At 40.3% G+C, this 19,992-nt stretch overlaps 1 protein-coding gene across 1 annotated transcript in view; it reads right to left on the reverse strand.

The window, feature by feature from the left end:
* The window catches only part of psmd1 (proteasome 26S subunit, non-ATPase 1), a 45,334-nt gene that overhangs the window by 6,725 nt on the left and 18,617 nt on the right, over positions 1 to 19,992 (reverse strand). The window contains exons 17-22 of the mRNA XM_049587783.1: positions 15,359 to 15,473; positions 10,415 to 10,531; positions 8,640 to 8,742; positions 5,222 to 5,391; positions 2,051 to 2,143; positions 1,601 to 1,687 (exon numbers count right to left, since the gene is read on the reverse strand). Coding sequence (XP_049443740.1) covers positions 1,601 to 1,687; positions 2,051 to 2,143; positions 5,222 to 5,391; positions 8,640 to 8,742; positions 10,415 to 10,531; positions 15,359 to 15,473 — 685 coding nt within the window. The remainder of the gene's footprint in view (positions 1 to 1,600; positions 1,688 to 2,050; positions 2,144 to 5,221; positions 5,392 to 8,639; positions 8,743 to 10,414; positions 10,532 to 15,358; positions 15,474 to 19,992) is intronic.

The raw sequence follows: 19,992 nt of genomic DNA on the forward strand, positions 1-19,992 counted from the left end.
GCCGCAGATACCTCAGTAAGTATCCGGATATATGTGATTTTATCTGCATACCAGGAGGTATTCAGTCAAGTATGTGCTTTAATTTCTTGCAGGAAAAGGTATGTGGTATGTAACGCTTCAACTGGAAACACCACTACCAGGATGCAAGCTGTGGCCGCATTTCCATATGGTCTACTTGAAAGAATGTGCTGTTGTAAAAATAATCCTGGTACAATGCACTGCATGGTATCCACCTGAATACTACATGGCATTTCTCAACCTTCAAAGCAGTCTGAAAGTCCACCTTAACTTCAGATACATTTCAAGAATCTAAGGATCAAAAATACTCCATTTGGTTTCATTTAGGCAGACCACAAACAAAATGGGGGGTGAGTGTTAATGGGTTAATTTAGAGTAGATCTTTCTGTTATAGTAGATACAACTCCCCACTCTAGACCAGTGGTTCCCAACTGGTCCAGCCATGAGTTCCAGATTTCTCCTTCGTCATTCGTTCATGGTCCACAGGGTTTAATATATTCAGCATCAAACTTGTGTTTGGCCATGTCGTCAAGTTTGTTTGCCATCTCTGTCAAGTGGCTGTCTGTTACGTTGTGTTCACATGTTGTGTTACTAGTGCGAGTTTGAACACTAGAATATTTTGTGTTGACTAGCTTCATAAGCATGTGAAATCGCTGAATCGATTAATGAACTTATGTTGGTACATCCTCTGCGTCATACATCCCCGGTACATCTCAACATTGATTGGCTATTGTGGGGTCAATTGGTTGCTGAAGTTCAGATTTTTCGAGTTGCAAATAAGCATATGACACGAAAGCGCGTCTATCGTGCTGCACAGCAAGAAGGTGTGTCTAATTGTATCTTTACATTGACTTTACGTGCAATTTACTTGCGCAAATTGTTTTATTTGTGCCCAATAACATTAGTCACTCAGTCCACAGCAGGAAACGGCACTTCAAAATAAAAGCTCTGTACAGGAAATTCACTGTATTAAAAAATATTAAGTATTGTTTTCAATGTGACACGTTTGCAAGTCACTTGTGGCCCATTCAGAACGGACCCGGGACCCACTTTTGAACTGAGACCCACCAGCTGGGAACCACTGCTCTAAATTTTTAATTCTTAGTAAATAAACAGAATTAAATTGAAACTTTGCAGTGTAGATATGTTCCTGGGACTGTGTAGGATAAAGTGGCATCTAGCAGCAAGGTTGTAGAATTAAAACTTCTCACTTGTTCCAAGCATGTAGGAGAACTACGGTGGCTGACACAAAAACGTGAGTGATCCCTGTCTAGAGCAAATGCTGGATTTGTCCCTTCTGATCTACTGTCGAACAATATGGCAGGCTCTGGGGAAGAGGACCCGCTCCATATTTAGATATTAATGGCTCATTCTAAAGTTACGGATACACAGTTCTTTTTTTCAGGTGATAATTAACTCATGAAAAGTAACAGTTGTGAATATTATATACCACTTATGTCAACAGACGCCCCCTTTATACTACACACTGGAGCTTTGAATGAAAGGAGTGAAAACAAGCAAGAAAATAAAAAAAGATTATTAGCAATGTGGGAGGAGAGGGTTTTCAAGCATTTCCACGCACCACTTCCATCTTCTCCTCCTCCTTCTCTTTCTTTTCCTTCTCCTTCTTCTTGGCTTTGGCTGTGATGGAGAGAACGGCGGTGGATACCTGCCATACAGAGAGAGAGAGAGAGCAGAGACGTTTCCACAGTGTAAGACAATACCATAGACACTCAGACCTTCTACAAACATGGCTTTAAATGTACAAAACTAGTCAACCACAAAATAAACGCGGCTTGGTCTTTCATTACATTCTCCAAGAGTATCTAGGATTCTGAAATGAAGCAACTGAGAAAAATAGGCCAGAGATGCTGAAATAATAAATACAACGGGCAAGAAAATGATGAGTCTGATGGGGAGGGTTCAGAATTATTCACAAATCAATATGAAGCGAGGTCGGCTTTCCTCAACTAATAATTTCAGAAAACGGAAAGCAAAACAAGCGGCTCTGTCGTGGCGCCTAAGTTCTCACCTTCTCCTTTTCTTTCTCCTTGGGAACCTCCAGAGCGGGTGGGTAGGCAAAGGTGGAGGGCTTACAGTTGGAGCGATACTGCACCTTGGGCATCTGAACAGGACAGAAAAAGAGAAGACACTTAGTGACCTTACATAACCTCGCCATGATCTATTCATTGGATCCACTTTCAAGGGAACAGACCTCTAACATTCTTTCAGAAAGTCAAGTCAAACAAAATCAACTCATATCACCCTGTTGTCTGGTGATCTTTATCCATACATACAGCGTGATATAACATCCTTGATAATCTTTTAGCCAATTAATTTTTCAAAAATAGTGAAAACTGCTCATCACAGTTCCCTTAAGCCTAAGATGATGTCTTCAAATTGACTGTTGTGTGAACAAAAACCCAAAACTCCAAGACGTTGAGTTTATTATAACATGAGAAAGAAAGGCAACAAATCCTCACAACTGACAAAAATAAAAAAATGAAATAAAACCAAAAATTAACTATGAAGATATTTCAAGATTGTTCTTCTATCTATAGACTCGATAAATTAATTGACAATATTTTTCAGCTTTAATGTGAACATTGTCATTGTGTGCATAGTGCTAGGCTAACGTTGGCATTTAGCTCACAGCACCACTGTACCCAAGTACAGCTACATAAAGCCGCTAGTATGGCTGTAAACTATAAATTTATATCATTCAGATAGCTTTCTGAAAACAAATCACCTTTTATTCACGCATTTAAGATTTTCTTGCTGACGTAATATTTGAGGTGATAGCGTTCACTGTGATGGACCTGATATTTGGTTCTGTTAAGAGACCATAATGTGAGTAAAGCTCAGGCTCCATTTAGCAGCTGCTAAATGGAGCTTAGGTGGGACTGTTTTGTCAACTGCCAAGTCAAGAAGGAACCCTGAAAGGTGGGCAGAAGGACGCGTTTGTTGAACCTAAAAACAACTTAATTAAACGCTGAACTCAGCAGAGAGCTCAAGAAATACCTCCTCTCCTAGCTCACATTTGTTTCACTGACATTTTTAACTGGTCGAGTGTTCTTGGTTAAAAAGATGAGGTGTTCAAAACAGTAAAGTAGTTAACACCCATTTATCTAAGGCTAAGCACAGAAAAATCTGGGATCTTGTTTTATAGAAGTATTGATGACTAGACTGGGATGATGACTTCAGCTCTCCATTACACCCTTTTTCTGCAAAATGATTTTTTTAAGCCTGGGAAAACCTGCTAAAAATAGATGATAGATTCCTTTCCCATTGCCAGTCAACTAGAGCCATGTGCGTGACTCTGCACTAGACGCAGACTGTCACATTCAATGTCACAAGTGCGCTGAAAAACAGGGTTAGTGGACAGTGGGAAGCAGCATGACAGCCAGTGAAGATGATATAGCAGTTACTTCTTTTTTATATCTGTTATCTGTTATTTATTCAGTCTCTCTTTCAAACTCGGTGCCATATAATTTGGAACACTGCTCAACGCTTGCTCAGATGGAGACGGACAAAATATCTGGCGGTGTGTCAACTGCATAGCGCCAGAAAAGGGTTGAAAATGAGAGGGTCCACTTGGATGTCATATATCCATCACTGTGGATCAAAATCTGATAAATACCCATGACTGCTGCAGAGTCATTTACTCCTGAAATGAAAAACCAATTGTAACCTTTCCCTCTCAGGACAAAAGCAAGATGTTGGTTAGCGTTAGTAGGTATTTTGTGCAGTGGGATAGAAGCTTTACAGAAAGATGGATTCAGAGTGAAGAGTGAATTTATGTGTCCTGAAGATGAGCACAGGGTAAACACTGATAGATGTCTGTTCTGTTCATATCATCATAATTTTGGACCCTACTGGATGCCCAGTGTAATTTTGGTTAAATGTGAAAAAGTATTTACCAATGAAACAGTTTTACTCTCCTTTCATTTTCATTCAGTTTTCTGAGCCAGTGATTACTGTCCTTTAATATTCTTTTACTGCAGATGACACGTCAGTGCTTTTACAGAGGTTACAGGAAGTGCCATCCCTGGAAACAGCTTGGCTTAGTTAGCTTTCAAAGTTACATTTTACATTTATCTGGTTAGACAAAAGAAGAAGCATTTGCTTCAACACCCTTCTTCACATATTAGCTGCAGGCTTAACCTTGTGTAAAAATGAGAAAGTGCTCTGTCAACTATACCTAGACAAACAAAAAAGAAGATCTCCAGCCAGAGCAGCACCAGGTGCCTTCTGTTTAGTGTGAGCCTTCAAATTATAACGGCATTCTGAAACCAAATGACCCTATCCCAATCCCTAAGGTCCAACAGGGAAGCATGGAGATGTGACCGGGGGGGGACTTCTTTTTTGTTATCACCTCATAATTTAGCTGTTTCATGGCAGATTGGAGGCAGATAGAGAAGCAGTGAGGCAGTGAAGTGACTTGTGTTGTGATCTCTTTGACGGTAACCTACAGGTTTGCTGCTAAAAAAGAACGACTGGTAAATGACGCAGATGTTCTTTGTCCAATAGTGAGAGGGAGGCAAAGTCTGTAAAGACTTCTGTTGCATTGTTAAACAGGTGTTGACGAGCCTTGGCAGGGCGCAGCACAATGTCTGTTAAACCCTGTTGTCCCCACCTCCCCTCTGCTCTCTATCCCTTGTGCAATATTTGAGGATTTACACCAAGTATACTCCGTAGTGTCTTATAAAGCTAGGGATGCACATTACACAAAAGTGTGAAAGTGTCCCTGGTGTCAGGTGCTGTCAATTAGGGTAGCAATGACGAGATAATGCCCAGCCAATGTCTGTTTAAGACCCCAATATGTCACAGTGATCCGTGGCATCAATGTGCAAGTGCAGGCCAACAATCAGGACGACATTGTTAGGGATGGACTGCTGGTGACAGTTGTTACTAAGGCAAGAAATACTTTCAAACCGACCAAATATGTTATATTTAAATCATTGTTATATGGGATGGGTATATGCAGGACAATCCACTGTAGTGTCAGGACAAAATAATGCATGAGGTAGAGGTTTGCCTTGAGTGTTTGTCCCTTAATTTCCACTAATATGAGCTTCATGTTAAGAAAATCTGAGAGGAATCATTTTTTAAAATCAATTGTTTTACACCAGGGTTGGAAAAAAAGGTCACAGCATATGCATACACACGAACACACACTCTCTCTTCGTAGTCACGTCAGTACCTTGAGGTCCTTGTTGAGGCCAATTATAGCGGTTGGTGTGAAGGCCAGTGACAGGAAGTGGGAGAGAGGGAACCAGAACCAGAACTGGGTGAAGACCAGAAGGCCGACCAATGATGGCATATGAGTGTGACCCGTCCTGGACTGCAGAGAGATGGTCACGTTACGTCCACCTGGACAACAGAGGGCAGAGGAGGTAGAGGGGGTTTTAGTCATATGGTACAAACCTACATGTAACTGGTCACCAGATGGCTTATTAAAAACAACTGTTGTGCAAAATAACTCTGATACGAAAATTATATATAATATTTCCATACTGCAACACAATTTGAAAATATTAAATGTCAACATAGATAAAACTATTATTTTATTCACAGCTACAGTTTATTTTGTTTTTACACAAATGTTCTTCCAGACATTTTTCTTTTTTCTGCATAAACATGCTGGTGACAGAATCTTGATTTTAAATAGCGGATTTTGCAATGCTGTGTTAATGTTAAACAGATTCAGGACAGAGTTGAAAAAGAACACGCTTGCTCAGCAAAGCAGCAGAGTGCTGAAAAGGAGCATGCATGCTAAGAAAACCTGAAGCAATCCCCTGATACATATTGGGTCAAAAAATGCATGCTGCTTGGTAGAGGACAGTTTCATGACGGGTAGAAATTTTTGTTGGTCACCTAAGAGCTGTGAATGAAATGAGAGTCCATGATTAGGCTGATTAAGTCGATGTATACAGTAAACCTTGTAGTTAAAACCAAATAAATGTGGAGGCAAACTACTCTCTGAACAATAAAAAAGGAATGCAACTGTTAAAACAAATTTTGGGAGTGTGAATTTCATCATACTAATCACTGATTGTGAAACAAACTTTTTGTCAACTTGGCACAAAAATTGTAAGATACAGGAGTGCGAGGTTAATAAGGGTACGGACCAGAATGGTCACCACCCTGAGAAGGTTGTCTTTTGGCTTTGATCTGTCTGATGTTTGATCCTACAGCAAAGATTTATGTTACAAGGACAGACTGGTGAGCCAATTGAACCCACAAGTGCATTGTCTCCAGTATCCTGCATTTAATAGCTCAAGAAATAAAGGTCAGTCATTATCATTAGACATGAGCTACACAGAAGATTAATAATTGATTTACATCACAAGAGGTGTCAGCTGTCCCAAAAATAACAGATGCCTTTTCCAGCTGTGTTGAAGTAGTTATAGATAACAGAGCTTATTTTCAGGGTTTGCATCACAGGGCTTAAGGGTTTTATCCTCACTGTGGCCACTCATTTGTGAGAGTGTGTGTTCAAACAGATACTTAGGTCAATTTTCTTTTTGTCTGACCAAAAAGATGGTGATGAACAGGGGTCAAGGGTGCCCTTGGAGCAGTACCAAAGAGTAACAGACCTCCCTTGGCCTTTCTGGAACAAACAGTAGGGAGGAACAACAGAAAGGAAGACAGAGGGAGGGTGAGGAAGAGAAGGTAGGAGGCAACCAGGATGAATCTGTCATTTCTATAAGGATGAAAAGAAAAACCTTCCTTTAAAAAGGGTCAGTTACCAGGGAGTAGCCCTTCCAGTAAAGAAGCTGATCTGCCCAGACAATACCAGTTAAATCATCCGCTGTTTTGCTTTGCGCCCACTCTTTTGAGTCTACTCAGATGATTTAAAAAAAAAACAAACAAAGAACGGGGCCTTATCTTGACAGTGCTAAAACCATTCCAGTCCCACAGATTGAACGTTGAGTCATGAAAAATGAGTCACGAGGTCTGCTCGCTGCACCACAACTTGGTGCTTAAGAGTCTCTTAAAAACTTGAGAAGAGGTTGAGAGCACTTGACTGGCGGGTCCCCCCCCACCCGCTGTTTTTGCCAACTCTTAGTTTGGTGGGCCAATTTTCATTCCAGGGAGTTGGTGAGGGAGGTACAGGGATAGAAGTGATTCCTCAAAGGTGTTATGTGACAATATCAACAATAAACCTGCTTTCTGTGTCACTTTGAAAAGATGAAACGATTTAATGGACTGTATCAATTAGAGAGGGAAAGTCTATAAATGGGTGCTGAGTATGCAGTGGTAGGAGTGCGAGAGAGCAAGCAAAAAAGACCAACATCTCTTGGGTAATGAGCACCAGTGATCATGAAACCGAGCTCTAATCGCTTCCGCCAGTCAAATTAAATACAATTACCCGTGCACCTCCAAAATACCTAACCCCCCTAGAGGAACCAGAATACTAGAACATTCACACTGCACGAGCTTGAGCATGTCTGACATTCAAACAGGAGCAGTGTGTTTAAACTGTGTGCTACACACTGAACTGTACTGAAAACATGGGTTAAGCACTGAGAGCTGGTGTTTGGCGTGAAGAGCAGGAGAGCGAGCAGGGAGAGTGTCTGCTGGATGAAAAATGACACCAGTGGTCAGGGTTTTGTCTGGATGGTCTCACGCACGGTCATCTCAGCATGTTAGCTGAGTTTATTACGGTTAATGTGCCTGATTTGATTGAGGTCCTGACTGTCATCAAGATGGCTAATCCGCTCAAAACAAAAATAATTGTGCTGCAAGAGGGGTGGAGTTAATCAAGAGGCAATTTCATGACTGATGAAAAATGTCACAACATCTCAAAAACACATACACTGCACTTATCCTTTCAAGAAACGGTGCAAATACTTGAGATAGGCTTGACTTTGTGTAAGTTGCAACACCTGATAGTGTATTTAGACAGCGGTGTGTAAACAGAGCTGGTTTCTTTCTGGCTTTGCACACAGGGTTTTATGTTAGTGCTAGAAAATGGATTTCTGCTCCTGCCTGCATCGAGGGTTTGTGTATACATGTGAATATGGGTGTGTTCTGAGTGTGTTACTCTCCATGTGATGATGTGCAGCTCTCTAGGACCTCACACACACAAACACATGCTGCATGCTTGTGTCCACAAACACCGGCACAGACACACAAACACAGAGACCATCAGACAATCAGTAATCACCAGCGGGAGACCAACAGGCCATGTGGCTGAGAGCAGAGCGGAGCTGAGGTAGGAACGCCAGGCGTTAATGCACCTTAGCATGATCTGTTCCAGAGACACAGTGCACGGGTGGTCAACTGAAGAGGGTTACTTTGTTTGCTCGAGCGTAAAAAGAACTCAAATTACATCACACACAGTCAAAACCACAAACCCACATTACAGTTAGAGCAGCTCACTTGTTTTACAGTGTGATTAAGAATGTGGGTCGTTTCCCCCTGAGGGGTTGAGGGCACAGAGGCAGGTGGGACCACATACTGGTTTGATTTCTTGCTCAGTGACAGACATGGATAAACCAATTGCCTACTGACTAGATCAAGCTGGTGTCTTTCCATTTACCAGACTACATTTCCAACTACAAGCCTGCAGAAACAGGTTAACGTGTTCTGTGCGCATCTGTTAGGGGACAAACCTGCATCGAGGATTCCCTGGGCAAGGATGGCTCCGAACTTAGCCATGACATCATCATGCTTGTCGTTGATCACCTTTGCATAAAGCTGCCTGAACTGGTTCACCTAAAATAAGGAGGGGAGAAAAATATGTTAATGTACACCACATTATTGATTGCATGACACCAATGGTCAACCAAAAATTTAATTTGTATTGTGAAACTTTGGATCAACAACAGGTTCCATTCTTTAAGGGTAAACTATGCAGGATTGTTGCTGTTTGTTTCAGTCCCCAGCAAAAGTGCAAGTAAAATCCAATCCCTGATTCACTATCATTTGGCGTATCACCCCCTTGTATTAGCATTGCTTTTTTTTTCTAGTGCTGTGCTTCTTGGTTGGCTGCTGCACCTGGTCACAATCTTCTTATAAAGCCTTGACATCACCTGAGCTCTGTGGGGCTACATTGCCATAAACATCCCAAACACAGAAAAAAACAAGAAAAATAAGACAATACAGGCAGATGGCATCGTCTCTGCAGATAAATAAACTGCACACACTTCTAATGGGTCATTAGTGATGATTAAGATGGATTACTTTTGTATAAGTCTTAATTTTTGGGGGAAAATTCTGCATAGTATATCTTTAAATTTGTTAATTATTGTAAATTATACATGACTGGTATTATTTTTCTTGACAATATGTGAAATAATGTGTGAAATAAAATTGTCTCAATTTTAAACCAAATCTGGAGTCAAGTCCTTGTTAAGGAAAGCACGTTATGGAGAAATACATAAAAATGGCCGCGAATAAGTAACATTTAAATCTTACCCAAAGTGGAGGTTAAATCTTGATCGTTTATATTAACAGTGCACAAACAAATTGTACAAATACAGCTTTCAGTAAACCTAATTTTCACTATAACTTTACACTTTAATGCAATAAATGAGCCTTATGCTTTCTAATACTGCAAAGAGGGTGTATGGTTTGTTTTTTTTTTTTTTTTTGCTAAGTTTGTGACTCCTTGTTAGAGGCTCTCCAAATTAAGGGGAAGGTATACATTCAAAAACTGTATTACAGCCTTTAACTACCACATTCAAACTTGCACTCTGTCAGCACAATATTCATAACAAAGCCACATCAGCTTTGCCACGCCCACGATAAGTTCCGGCACCACCACAGTGAAACTTTAGGTAAATACTTTCCTGGGCAATTAGCAGCCAATTTGAACCAGTTTACCACCCTCAAACTAGAGGCCTACAACTTGGCTGTCTATACCTGTGAAGTTGAGCGGGAAATTAAAAAGAGTGGGATTGTTTGAAACAAACAGTCATGGACTTAATACCTCCTGACATTCCACTGTTTGAAAAAACGGCGTCTTGCACAATCCTGCATACCGCCTTGAGCTTTAAGGGCCGTTGCTGTGCAGATGAGGAGTCTTTGAAAATGTGTCTGGTAAATCTTAACTGTCTATGACAAAGTATGAGGTGCTCCAAGGGTGAGTACGTGCAGTTATGCCTGGACTAGTCACTCTGCAGTCTTCCACGACACAGATTTCTTTGTCTTAACGGTTCTGATGCTTTCTACTTTTAGTCAAGTCTTTGCCTTTTCTCTGTCCTCACCGTGGTCTGGAAAATTCCTTTGCTATTTTAAAGTCTGCTAGACCTATGGAAGAAGTCTCGCCAAACTGTGATCCAGGTTGTTATGACTGCTGGCTATAAATCTGTTTCATTAATGATTATTGAGAAGCGTTCAAACAAGTCATGACAAAATAAACAAATCGCAAACATGTGGATCTTACCTTGGGACAGGTGACTTCAGTCTGCTGGATCATGATGAGGGCAGAGGCAATGAGGGCACCCTGTCTCACATAATTTACTGGGTCATTGGTCATGGGCTCAAGCAGATTGATGGCCTCCTGTGGGTAGAAAAGCATGAAAGAAAAGTTGGTAATGTTGCCTAAAATTAAGTGAAACTCCAGTCAACTGTTATTACAAGCTGAACAAGCCTTAAGGGGCTTGTAAATAATCATCTCCTACAATATTACTGCCAAACTGGGTAGCAGTGAATAGCTGATCATATCAAAATTATTTGGAGAGGAAAAAGTTGCTCTGTGATATATAAAAAAAAGAGAACAATTTAATCAAATTATTCTCCCATGTATGCATCTCATGAGAGGATATGGACCAGTAGCCTGGGAACCAGACGAATCTGTGAGCTCATGTTTTTGTTGCGTTGGCATTTGTTAACTGGTCTGGCAATGCCGAGCTCAAGGACCAGCTCCTTGGAGATCAAGTGGATCAAGAAATTGATCTTTCGGGACTGCTCCCACTCCCATCTTTGATGAAAATTAGGAACAAAAACATGGTTCAAGATGCTGCAATAGAAACCACGTTGTTTAAAAATAAAATAAAAAAGACTTAAGGGCAAACAGACACAGACTAGCCAAATATAAAACATAAGCATGCTTCATCTGGGGGACATCAGTTGGGAAAAATGTTTGTAAAAGAATTGAGAGAAAAATGATCCTCTTCTGACTACTGAATAAGACAGTGTAGGAAGTGCCACCTATAGCTGTCTTCTCTAGTTAATTCACAGAACTTATGGTGGTGCTTCTCAGCTGGCGATCTAGGCTCTAGCGCTGCTGCTGCACTTTGTGTCACAGGTTATGTATTATGGTTTTATAGTTTTCATGATTCCCTTTAATTTCTACAATGCCTAGATATTATGTCTGTGGTGTACCACTGTGTTGTCATGTTGACTATGTATTGTTTTAAGTTGATTGCAGCTAGGTGTGGCATTACTGCTTGGGCAAAATTTCTCTTCAGGAACAATAAAGTGTACCGTATCTTTCTTAGTCTGTAGCCTAGAGTCTCTGAGGGCCTCCACAGCCAAACAGTATGCCAGGCTGACAACTATCATTTGGTCGCTTAAGTTGGCAGAATGGTTACAAAAATTTGAAATAATGATCATTAGATGTCTTTTGTGGTCTCCATTTTCCAAAAGTGGAAAAGTGATTTCAGGAATATTTGTTTACACCTCTCAGAGACACATAAGGGAGGTCTTATGGATTTTGCTATGAAGCCAGCAGCTACGCTAAGAATGTTAAAAAAGTAACAATGACAGACTGACTTACACAATTTTTTGCATGTATATGAGAAGTTACTTGCTTAGTATAACTTTACAAAATTTGGAATAATGACCTCTTAAATTCTGCTGAAGTGGATATGAAACTGACCCTTGGTTTTTTCACTCCAAACACATTTTATATTTTGCCGCTCCCAACAAAACAAATCAGTGCAACAGGGACACTTTGGTTGATAACAGGAAAAGGTATTATCAACAGAGGCAACCAGACCACACACATTAATGAGATTAGTGTCATCCATATCTGGTTTCCCAGGAAAGCCGAGTTACAGTTATGACAGGCCCCGCCTTCTTCAGATTTCTCCCATGATCACTGTAATTGTAAAAAATTAAGAAAGGACCACCTCTTTTCTCTTTTTATTTCTGCACGCTCCTCTGTTCTCAGCTGAGCAGTAATGGCTGTAACCCACACCACCAGACTCAGAGGGAGGCGTCAGCTCCGCCGAGGAAAGAGAAACAAACTAGGATGATGACAGTGGAGGTAAAATAAACCATGTTTCATCAGTGCTCTCGGCTCAGCTGGCCGAGACAGCCGTGTACCAGGATGATAAGTCAGAGTGTAAAGCCAACACCAGTCGACCACATCCTGTTCCTGATAGGTTGTCGAGGGGTTTAATTGAGGGTATTTACTGTCAGGCCCAATCAGTGGAGCAGGACGACACATAATGTGGTTGCTCCTCTTAATCCGTGTACAGTGGTGGACTGTTTTCTTCAGGCTTGTGCCTCAGCGTGAGTTGAACATTAAATAAGATTCAATTCAGTGCAGCTTAAAACTGGCTAGAAGCTTGTGTAAATAAATGGAACAGTAGAGAACATAATTTCCATTTTCATACATATTTATAAAAGTGTATCATATGACAGTACTCCGAAACACTGAAATGGTTCTTGGGGAACAATGCTTCCATCCTATTCACTAGATAAACTGAACAATATTTAAGATTTTCATTATGGCACAAAATCAGTATAAACAAACTGAAAAAGGTCAAAACAGCTTTCCTGTGCAGTTTTTTCTTTTATGCAAAAAGTACAAATATCCAAAGCCCAAGGTGTATAAAAGATGGTAAGAATGCGTGCCCTCTAAATAGGTGACCCACTTCTCTTGCCACAACATCATTACTCTCACTAAGGACCTAATGTGCTCGAGGTCTTATTCTGGAAAAAACCAAGCAGTGGAGCTGATCAGCTCTGTAACAGGCCTCGTCCTTCTTTGGTCCAAAACATTCACTTTGGTGCTTCAAGGCTCAGGATGCAATGAGCCATAACTCTGCCTCGGCCCTGCCACCTGAGACTGATCAGCCCACATACTAAGACAACTCAGGAACTGGCAGCACCCCTGACTTCTGTCTTCTTCACTCTGCTTTCTGGACTTCAATGAACCCAAACACGATGACAGGGTACAGCCTGGTGACTGTGAGCCAATTTGGACCACTTTATCAGAAAATCTACCAAGAACTTTCCACAATTTCAAAGCTCCCCGGTGCTGACCCTCCATTAAAATTAAAGCAAATGTCAAAAGATAAGATGTGAAACAGCTGCTGCCGCTCATACAGTAATTAGAATAATAGTTGAAGCACTGAGAGGCCTTTGATCAAACTGTGGTATTTACAAAACTGTTTTGAAGCAGGTGAGATTTAAAAAAAGATGAGTCTTTTTTAAATTATCTTAGACTAATAAGAGCTTGTAGGGATGTCCCAATCCTACATCAAAGATTGGTTTCGTGGCTGATCAAGGCACTTTTTTACTGATTGGGATGGCTATATTGAATCTTATAGAGTCCAATCTGATCCTTTGTTTACATCAGCTGTCATACAGGTACTCGCAAAGCTTTCATGCGAAGCAAAGCAGACATCAACTGTCGTCAACTCTCGAACTCTCAGCTGTCTTTACTCCATGTGTGTAAGAGCAGGGGCTGAGCCCCGCCTGCAGTGCAACACCACACACCAAAAAAAGACAGCCTTTTGGGACTGTTTATGTTATTTACCTAACATAAGAGCATTTGTTCATTTCAGTTCAGTGTGAGAGTCTCTTGTGTATTGCTGTCATCTACGGCGATGGTGTTCCACCACTCTGCTTGGAGGAATGACAGTTGGGTCTAAAGCAGACGATAACCACACACTGCACGGCACTGTGCAACTAAAGCGCTGCATCCAAAAAGCCTTTAAGAGCAATTTATAAATGTAATCCGAGCAAAAAATGTACAGACAACAACATTAAACACTCAATACAGTTCATTCAGGTAACTGAGGCAAGGCTGCATCAAAGCAACAAACACTGGTTAATACTCTATTAAAAAGGGCGAGACAAAATGGCTTAGGTCAGCAACAAGGCCAAGAATATTAAAAAGTGGGTTTGTTATTTTATACTTTATTATTTTTGTAAAAAACCAAAAAAAACAAAAAAACAAAAAACAAAACAAAAAAAAAACACGAGGGAACAGCTTGGATGCAGGGATTTTTTTCCTCAATGCACTGCAGTGAATTTCACTTGTCAAGCATATACATTGGATTGATTTTAATAACGTTTATGTACTTGAAGTGTGCACTGTGCAGCTGTATTATCTAAGAAAATAAAAGTAATGGATCGGGACTAGGTATTGGCAGATACTAAATATTAAAGACTCCAGTTAGGGGCAGGAACGCTTGATCTGCACACACCTAACAGCATATATTTTGAGCAACAGCATTATATTCGTTACAATTCATTTTAGAAAACGCAACATTTGTTCTGGTGGCATCATTACATCTGACAAGAGAAAAGTGACCTTTTCTCAGCAACTTCTGCAGTGGCTACAGAAAATGAGTCTGTACTTGCTCATCTAGATAAGCCTCACAAAGGGGCCATCAATTGGCGGCTTTAAGGAGCACCCTTTGTGCAGCATAGATGGTCTTTACATCAGTGACGCACATGTTACACCAAGGCACAAAGAAAGCACATAGGATAAATGAGGACAGCAGGGGCAATGCTGCCTCTGTGGCGGAAAGAAAAATGCTGTCTAAGCTTTTAGTGTACGCAGCCTTACAAGGAATATTAATTCCAGTTGTAAGAACTGATTCAAACATAGCATAACCTGTGCTCTTTTGCAGAAATCTCATTAAATAGGGAGTCATTATTTACATCATGGTTCTGGAATGACTAGCAAAAAAAGGTCTAAGCCTATTAATGTGGTGATTTGATTTAAAGGATAACTACCCTAATTTTCCACCTAGATTTGTCAAAGAGACTGATGTGAACGACAATTTTTTAAATTGGTCCAGAATGTAATGAGGGGGCTGTTGCCAGCATATGGGGAAAGTGAAGACCATCACTGTATCTCTATTAAAAATGGTTATTTTTGACACAGACAGACTCAGATTGTGTCTCCTTACCTTTCACTTGATCCAGTCTGTTTATTATTGTCTCCTTAAGCTGAAGTTTGGTTCTGATATCTCACAAGATGCCACTTGTCAGTGCTATGTCAAACATTTTTGCATGTTTCACATAAAAAGCACACAGTCAGTTCATGCTACCCAGTAGCATGGGCTGAAGCACTGTGTCCACTTCCAATAACAGCAGCCCAACACCATGGGAGGAAAAGAAAAATTAGGGGGGAAGCACTCACCTTGTTGCCTGTCCCAGCACAACAGATGCCCAAGGCCATGGCAGCCCCACAACGCACATGAGGGTTGTAGCTCTCTGACAAGAGAGACACCACACTGGGACACTGCTCAGGGGTCCTGAGGAGAGACAGAGAGAACGATTAAGAGTGACTCAAAAAGACGCACTTGATGTTAACTATTAAAACGACACAGAGTTTGGGACAAGAGCACAAAAGTGTGCCACTGTGATCATCATACAGAGTGTGCAGGAGGCTTTATACACACTATGTTCATTGTGCCCACAAGAATATCAAGGATATACGCTACACTTAAGTGATGGATTAAGTGATTTTTTCCATATCATTTGAAGTGGTTTGAGGTCTTGAGCAAGAGAGCCACATGAACCACAACCATTGTAGTTATCTTGAGATGACTATGATAGGGAATGCTTTTTGGGCCATCTTTCAAAAGGCTGCTGTATTTGCATCAATATAATGCCATTTGTACAACATGGTACAAAGGGCAAAGGACTAAATAACTGATAAGGCATTTATTTTGATACCATAGGTGCTTTCATCTTAGGATATACACACTCACTATTATTAGACAAAGTGTAGAGAAGAGAGCGAAAAAGAAAAGTGAAAGAGCATGGGTACTAATGTGGGGGTTTGATTTATGTCCCCCAAAACTCTCAAAGTTCCTATGGATTTTCTCCCAATGGCTCTGTTAAGAAATAGGGAGAATAGAAACCAATTATTTACTAAAGGTATAATTGAAAATGCTGTAGCGCTACATAATTTCTTTCCATCTCTTGTGCTGTATAAAGGATTTCTTTGTTGAATTAAGTGAACATCAAAGGATGCTAGTTAAAATGTGCAAAAAAGGTAGGAAAAAAGCACTAAAACATCACAGAGATATGAATGATGTAACAGCAAGAGACTACTCCACTTTATGTGCTAGTGACAAAAGTGTTATGAGTGAAAGGGTTGCCAAGATAAGGACCACACGCAATTATTCAGCACTTCTGAGTTAACTTGATGGGGTCTTAATGAGAGGCCTTAAGTAGGAGGAAAACACTACTTCACATTTAAATTGTGCAGTTCTTTGCTCCCAAGTCACCACGAGATACTCTTTAATCAGTACATGCCACATATGGGCACACTAATGCAGAGCCTTGTCACATTAGATTTAGGTCACCAGGTGAAAGTACCAAGCATTACCATGTGGTGGTATCCATTTTTGTTTGATTTATTAGTCAAGTTTTGTCTTAATTTGGTTAAACAGCGGAGAAACGGGAGAAAAAAACATGCACAAGGACGAAGTAAATGGTTTCATAACCATAAATGTTAACTGACAATTTGCTGGTGAACAGCGGTGTTGATAACACCAGCGCTGCATGGGTCTGACAGATGGACTGGTTGAGATTACTCAGCACCTCTGAATTTCACAGAAAGGTTTGGTCCGTCTCAAACAGCCACTGGGAGGGAATCAGTCAGGTTGTAATTTCAAGCCATTGAAAAATTAAAAAGATAAGAACAAAGAGTCCTGTAGGTCCCGTCAAGAAGCCACCATCATAATCATTAGCGCAAATCTCTGTGGTTTGACTTTTCTCAACCTCACTAAAATGTCACATTGTACCAACTGTCCCAACAACGCTCTGCTGAAGTTTCTTCTACAGAGCTTAAGGTCATTGATTCAATGAAATAAAAATAAAAAGATGGTAAATAACCTGGCAATACTTGGCCCTCAGATTATAAAACAACTGGTTTTAGTTGATGTATTTACCCAATGATTCATTAAAAAAAAAAAACAACAACAAAAAAACCCAAAATGAATACTTAAAAATAAAAATACTAAAAATAAATAATGATGTTAAAAGGTGTACTATGCAGGAATTGTTGGCTACTGTTTGAAAACGGTATTGCCAGCGAGATTGAAAGCCATCTGCTTGGTGTTTCGTCTTGCTATATTTGTGGGTTTTTTTTGCTTGTGCCATAGCCTTTTGTAGCTTCCTATTGGATGCCTTTTGCTTATGGTTTGGCACCTGGTCGCTACCTTTTTGTAAAGTCCCAACCTCACCTGCACTCTGTGCCCAGGAACATCCTGAACACAGCCAAAAAAAGGAAAATCCTGCATTGACTACCTTCAATACAATTGTTAGTTTATAAGCAAAAGACTTTTAGCATGACAGCTCTAGCAAAGGAAACTGATTTCACTGGCCCCCATTTTATTGGACTGTACCAAATGAAAGCTCAAACACGGCAAGGTAGGACACAGTAAAAACAAAATGCATCATTGTACATTTTATTGAGCCCTCAATATTGCATGAAAGTATAGAAGGTGGCCAAGATGAATGAGTCCCTCTGTCTCCATTCAACACACCATTAATAGTGCTGTCTAACTGTACATAATGTACAATAAAAGAGGGAGTACAAGTGTCTCTGGGTTTATGTTCAGTCCTTGACATCAGTACACTGTCGTGGCATGTTCTTAAAGTATCATCTACCCTTCGTCTGTTTGATATTAGAAGCACAGCTCAAACACTACACTAGGATTATTGGAGATCTAGATCACCTTTCAATTTCACCTACAGCGATAGAGTTTCTTCTTTTTGGTAGTCTGACAGTGGCCTTCAATCAGTATTTGGGTGCAGAGCAGAATGTAAAGCCTTCATAGGCAAATTTATGATTTTAGGCATTGAAAGTATGACCCAGGCCATAAAAAGTTCAAGGTTCTTTTTCTTATTGCTAGACACAGAGACCTAATTTATGATACGTTTTAAAATCAATAAGGGACTACAGCAGCTTAAGGGCACAATTTGAGAAAACTTTGCTGTGGCTTTTCAAATAGTTTCATCTAAAGCCTTTCCAACCTTTTCAAAGTAAAAGATTAGCAAAAAGAAATCAATATCCAGCATTTGTTTCGTCTGAAAAGGCAGTGATGCAATGATGTCTGTATTTCAAGACTTACTTAAATATCATCATAATGTGTGATGGACTTAAAAACCTCAGAATGAACTGAAAGATGAGGGGAGAAAAGATAAGAGAAGCAGATTACATGTAACACTTGTGAACGCTTGCAAACGCATCCAGCCTGCTGTGGATGATCGAACCTAACACATTCCATTCTTTATTCTTTGGAGAAGAATAACCATATCATTCACCATGACCTGGAGAAAATGAACCCTCAGTTGAACCCACAGTGTTGCTCCTGTGTTCACACCTTTGTACAAAATACAGGCTTTAAGACTTTACTGGTCATATGAGCCAAATTAAAAATATTTACTTAAAGGTTATAAAAATGCACAGGCCTTTTTAGTTGACTGGTTAATGGACTGTGTGATGTGCATGCCTAACATTTATTATGGTGAGTGACAGCGGCTGATACAGCTGCAACTTAATAATTCCCTCTGTCTACAGGTCCCAGGCGATGCCCAGCTGAGCTAAACACATTACAGATTGATTTTGCCACATGAAATGTGATTGTGGCAGTTACTAATGCACTGAGATTCTAAGAGAACAGATCTTATTAGCTTGCTTCCTGCCTGTTACAACCAGTCACCAAAATACATCATGAAAGTACCTGGACAATGTTGCACTGAACAAGCCAAGAGGCTGCATTGCTTTCTTAGTAGACACTTAAACTCAATTAGAAATCAACCAATGTCTGGCGAAGGGGAGACAAACGAGTGCGTCATTAGCTTAAATTTACGTATGACTGAAAGATATTGGCTACTTAGCTGAACTAGCCCTAGCCATGCTACAACAGCTGCTAATTTCGCAGCTACAGGTAAGCGCAAACAAAAGAAACCCTGAAAGAAGAATTATGCGCAATGCAACTCAATTTTATATGATATATAAAGTAGGGGGGTCCCTGCTCCATCTCTTCTTGAGCTAAGGCTTCCTTCACCTAAAAAACATAAGTAAATACCTCCCTTGTAAATTTTTAAGCTTTTAGATGTCTTAAAAAAGATAAGCAGCAAAATGAGACTACAGAACGTCATCATGCCGAGCTTTGTGGTTGTCATAAAAAATGCAAGTTTTATCTGAGCAGGTTTTAGTCTCTTCCTTGTGTGTTTGATGATTTAATTCCCCTGTTTGCTATGTTTTATTTCTGTTTAAACTGTAACTGGTGTGCTGTCTTGGCCAGGTCCCAGAGACCTCCCTAGTTAAATAAAAGAAATTTTAAAAAAATTCAGAAAGTGTCCAACAAAAACAAACTTCTATTAGCAAGAGCATGCATTTCGTTTCAATGAATTCAACACAGACCTCCTACTGTTAACCAGTTGCATGAAAAAATCTTAAAAGTTTTGCCGATGTAGCACTTAAGCTCAGTCTTGAAGGAGAATGAGAGGGTTTTTGATAAGCTGTGGGCGCCATTTTTAAGCTACCTCCCAAACTGTAAAGCAGACCTAGTACGCAGGGTGCACTGTTCCAGTTCACATGTAAAGGTCTAATGCTCTCTCCTGTGTATTTCAATGCTTTCCATTAGTTGTGAACTCCCTGATACATGTAATTTATCCAAGCTCTGAGATCTTATTGGAGTATTGGCATCATGAGCAAATTAGGAAACATGTTTCAGCTGAAACAGTTGGTCTACTTACAGCTCTTTAGCAGGAAATATAAGGATACATGCATCCAAGTGGGGGGTTACTGGC

The sequence above is a fragment of the Epinephelus fuscoguttatus genome, linkage group LG10, assembly GCF_011397635.1.
Source record: "Epinephelus fuscoguttatus linkage group LG10, E.fuscoguttatus.final_Chr_v1".
Lineage (NCBI taxonomy): Eukaryota > Metazoa > Chordata > Actinopteri > Perciformes > Serranidae > Epinephelus > Epinephelus fuscoguttatus.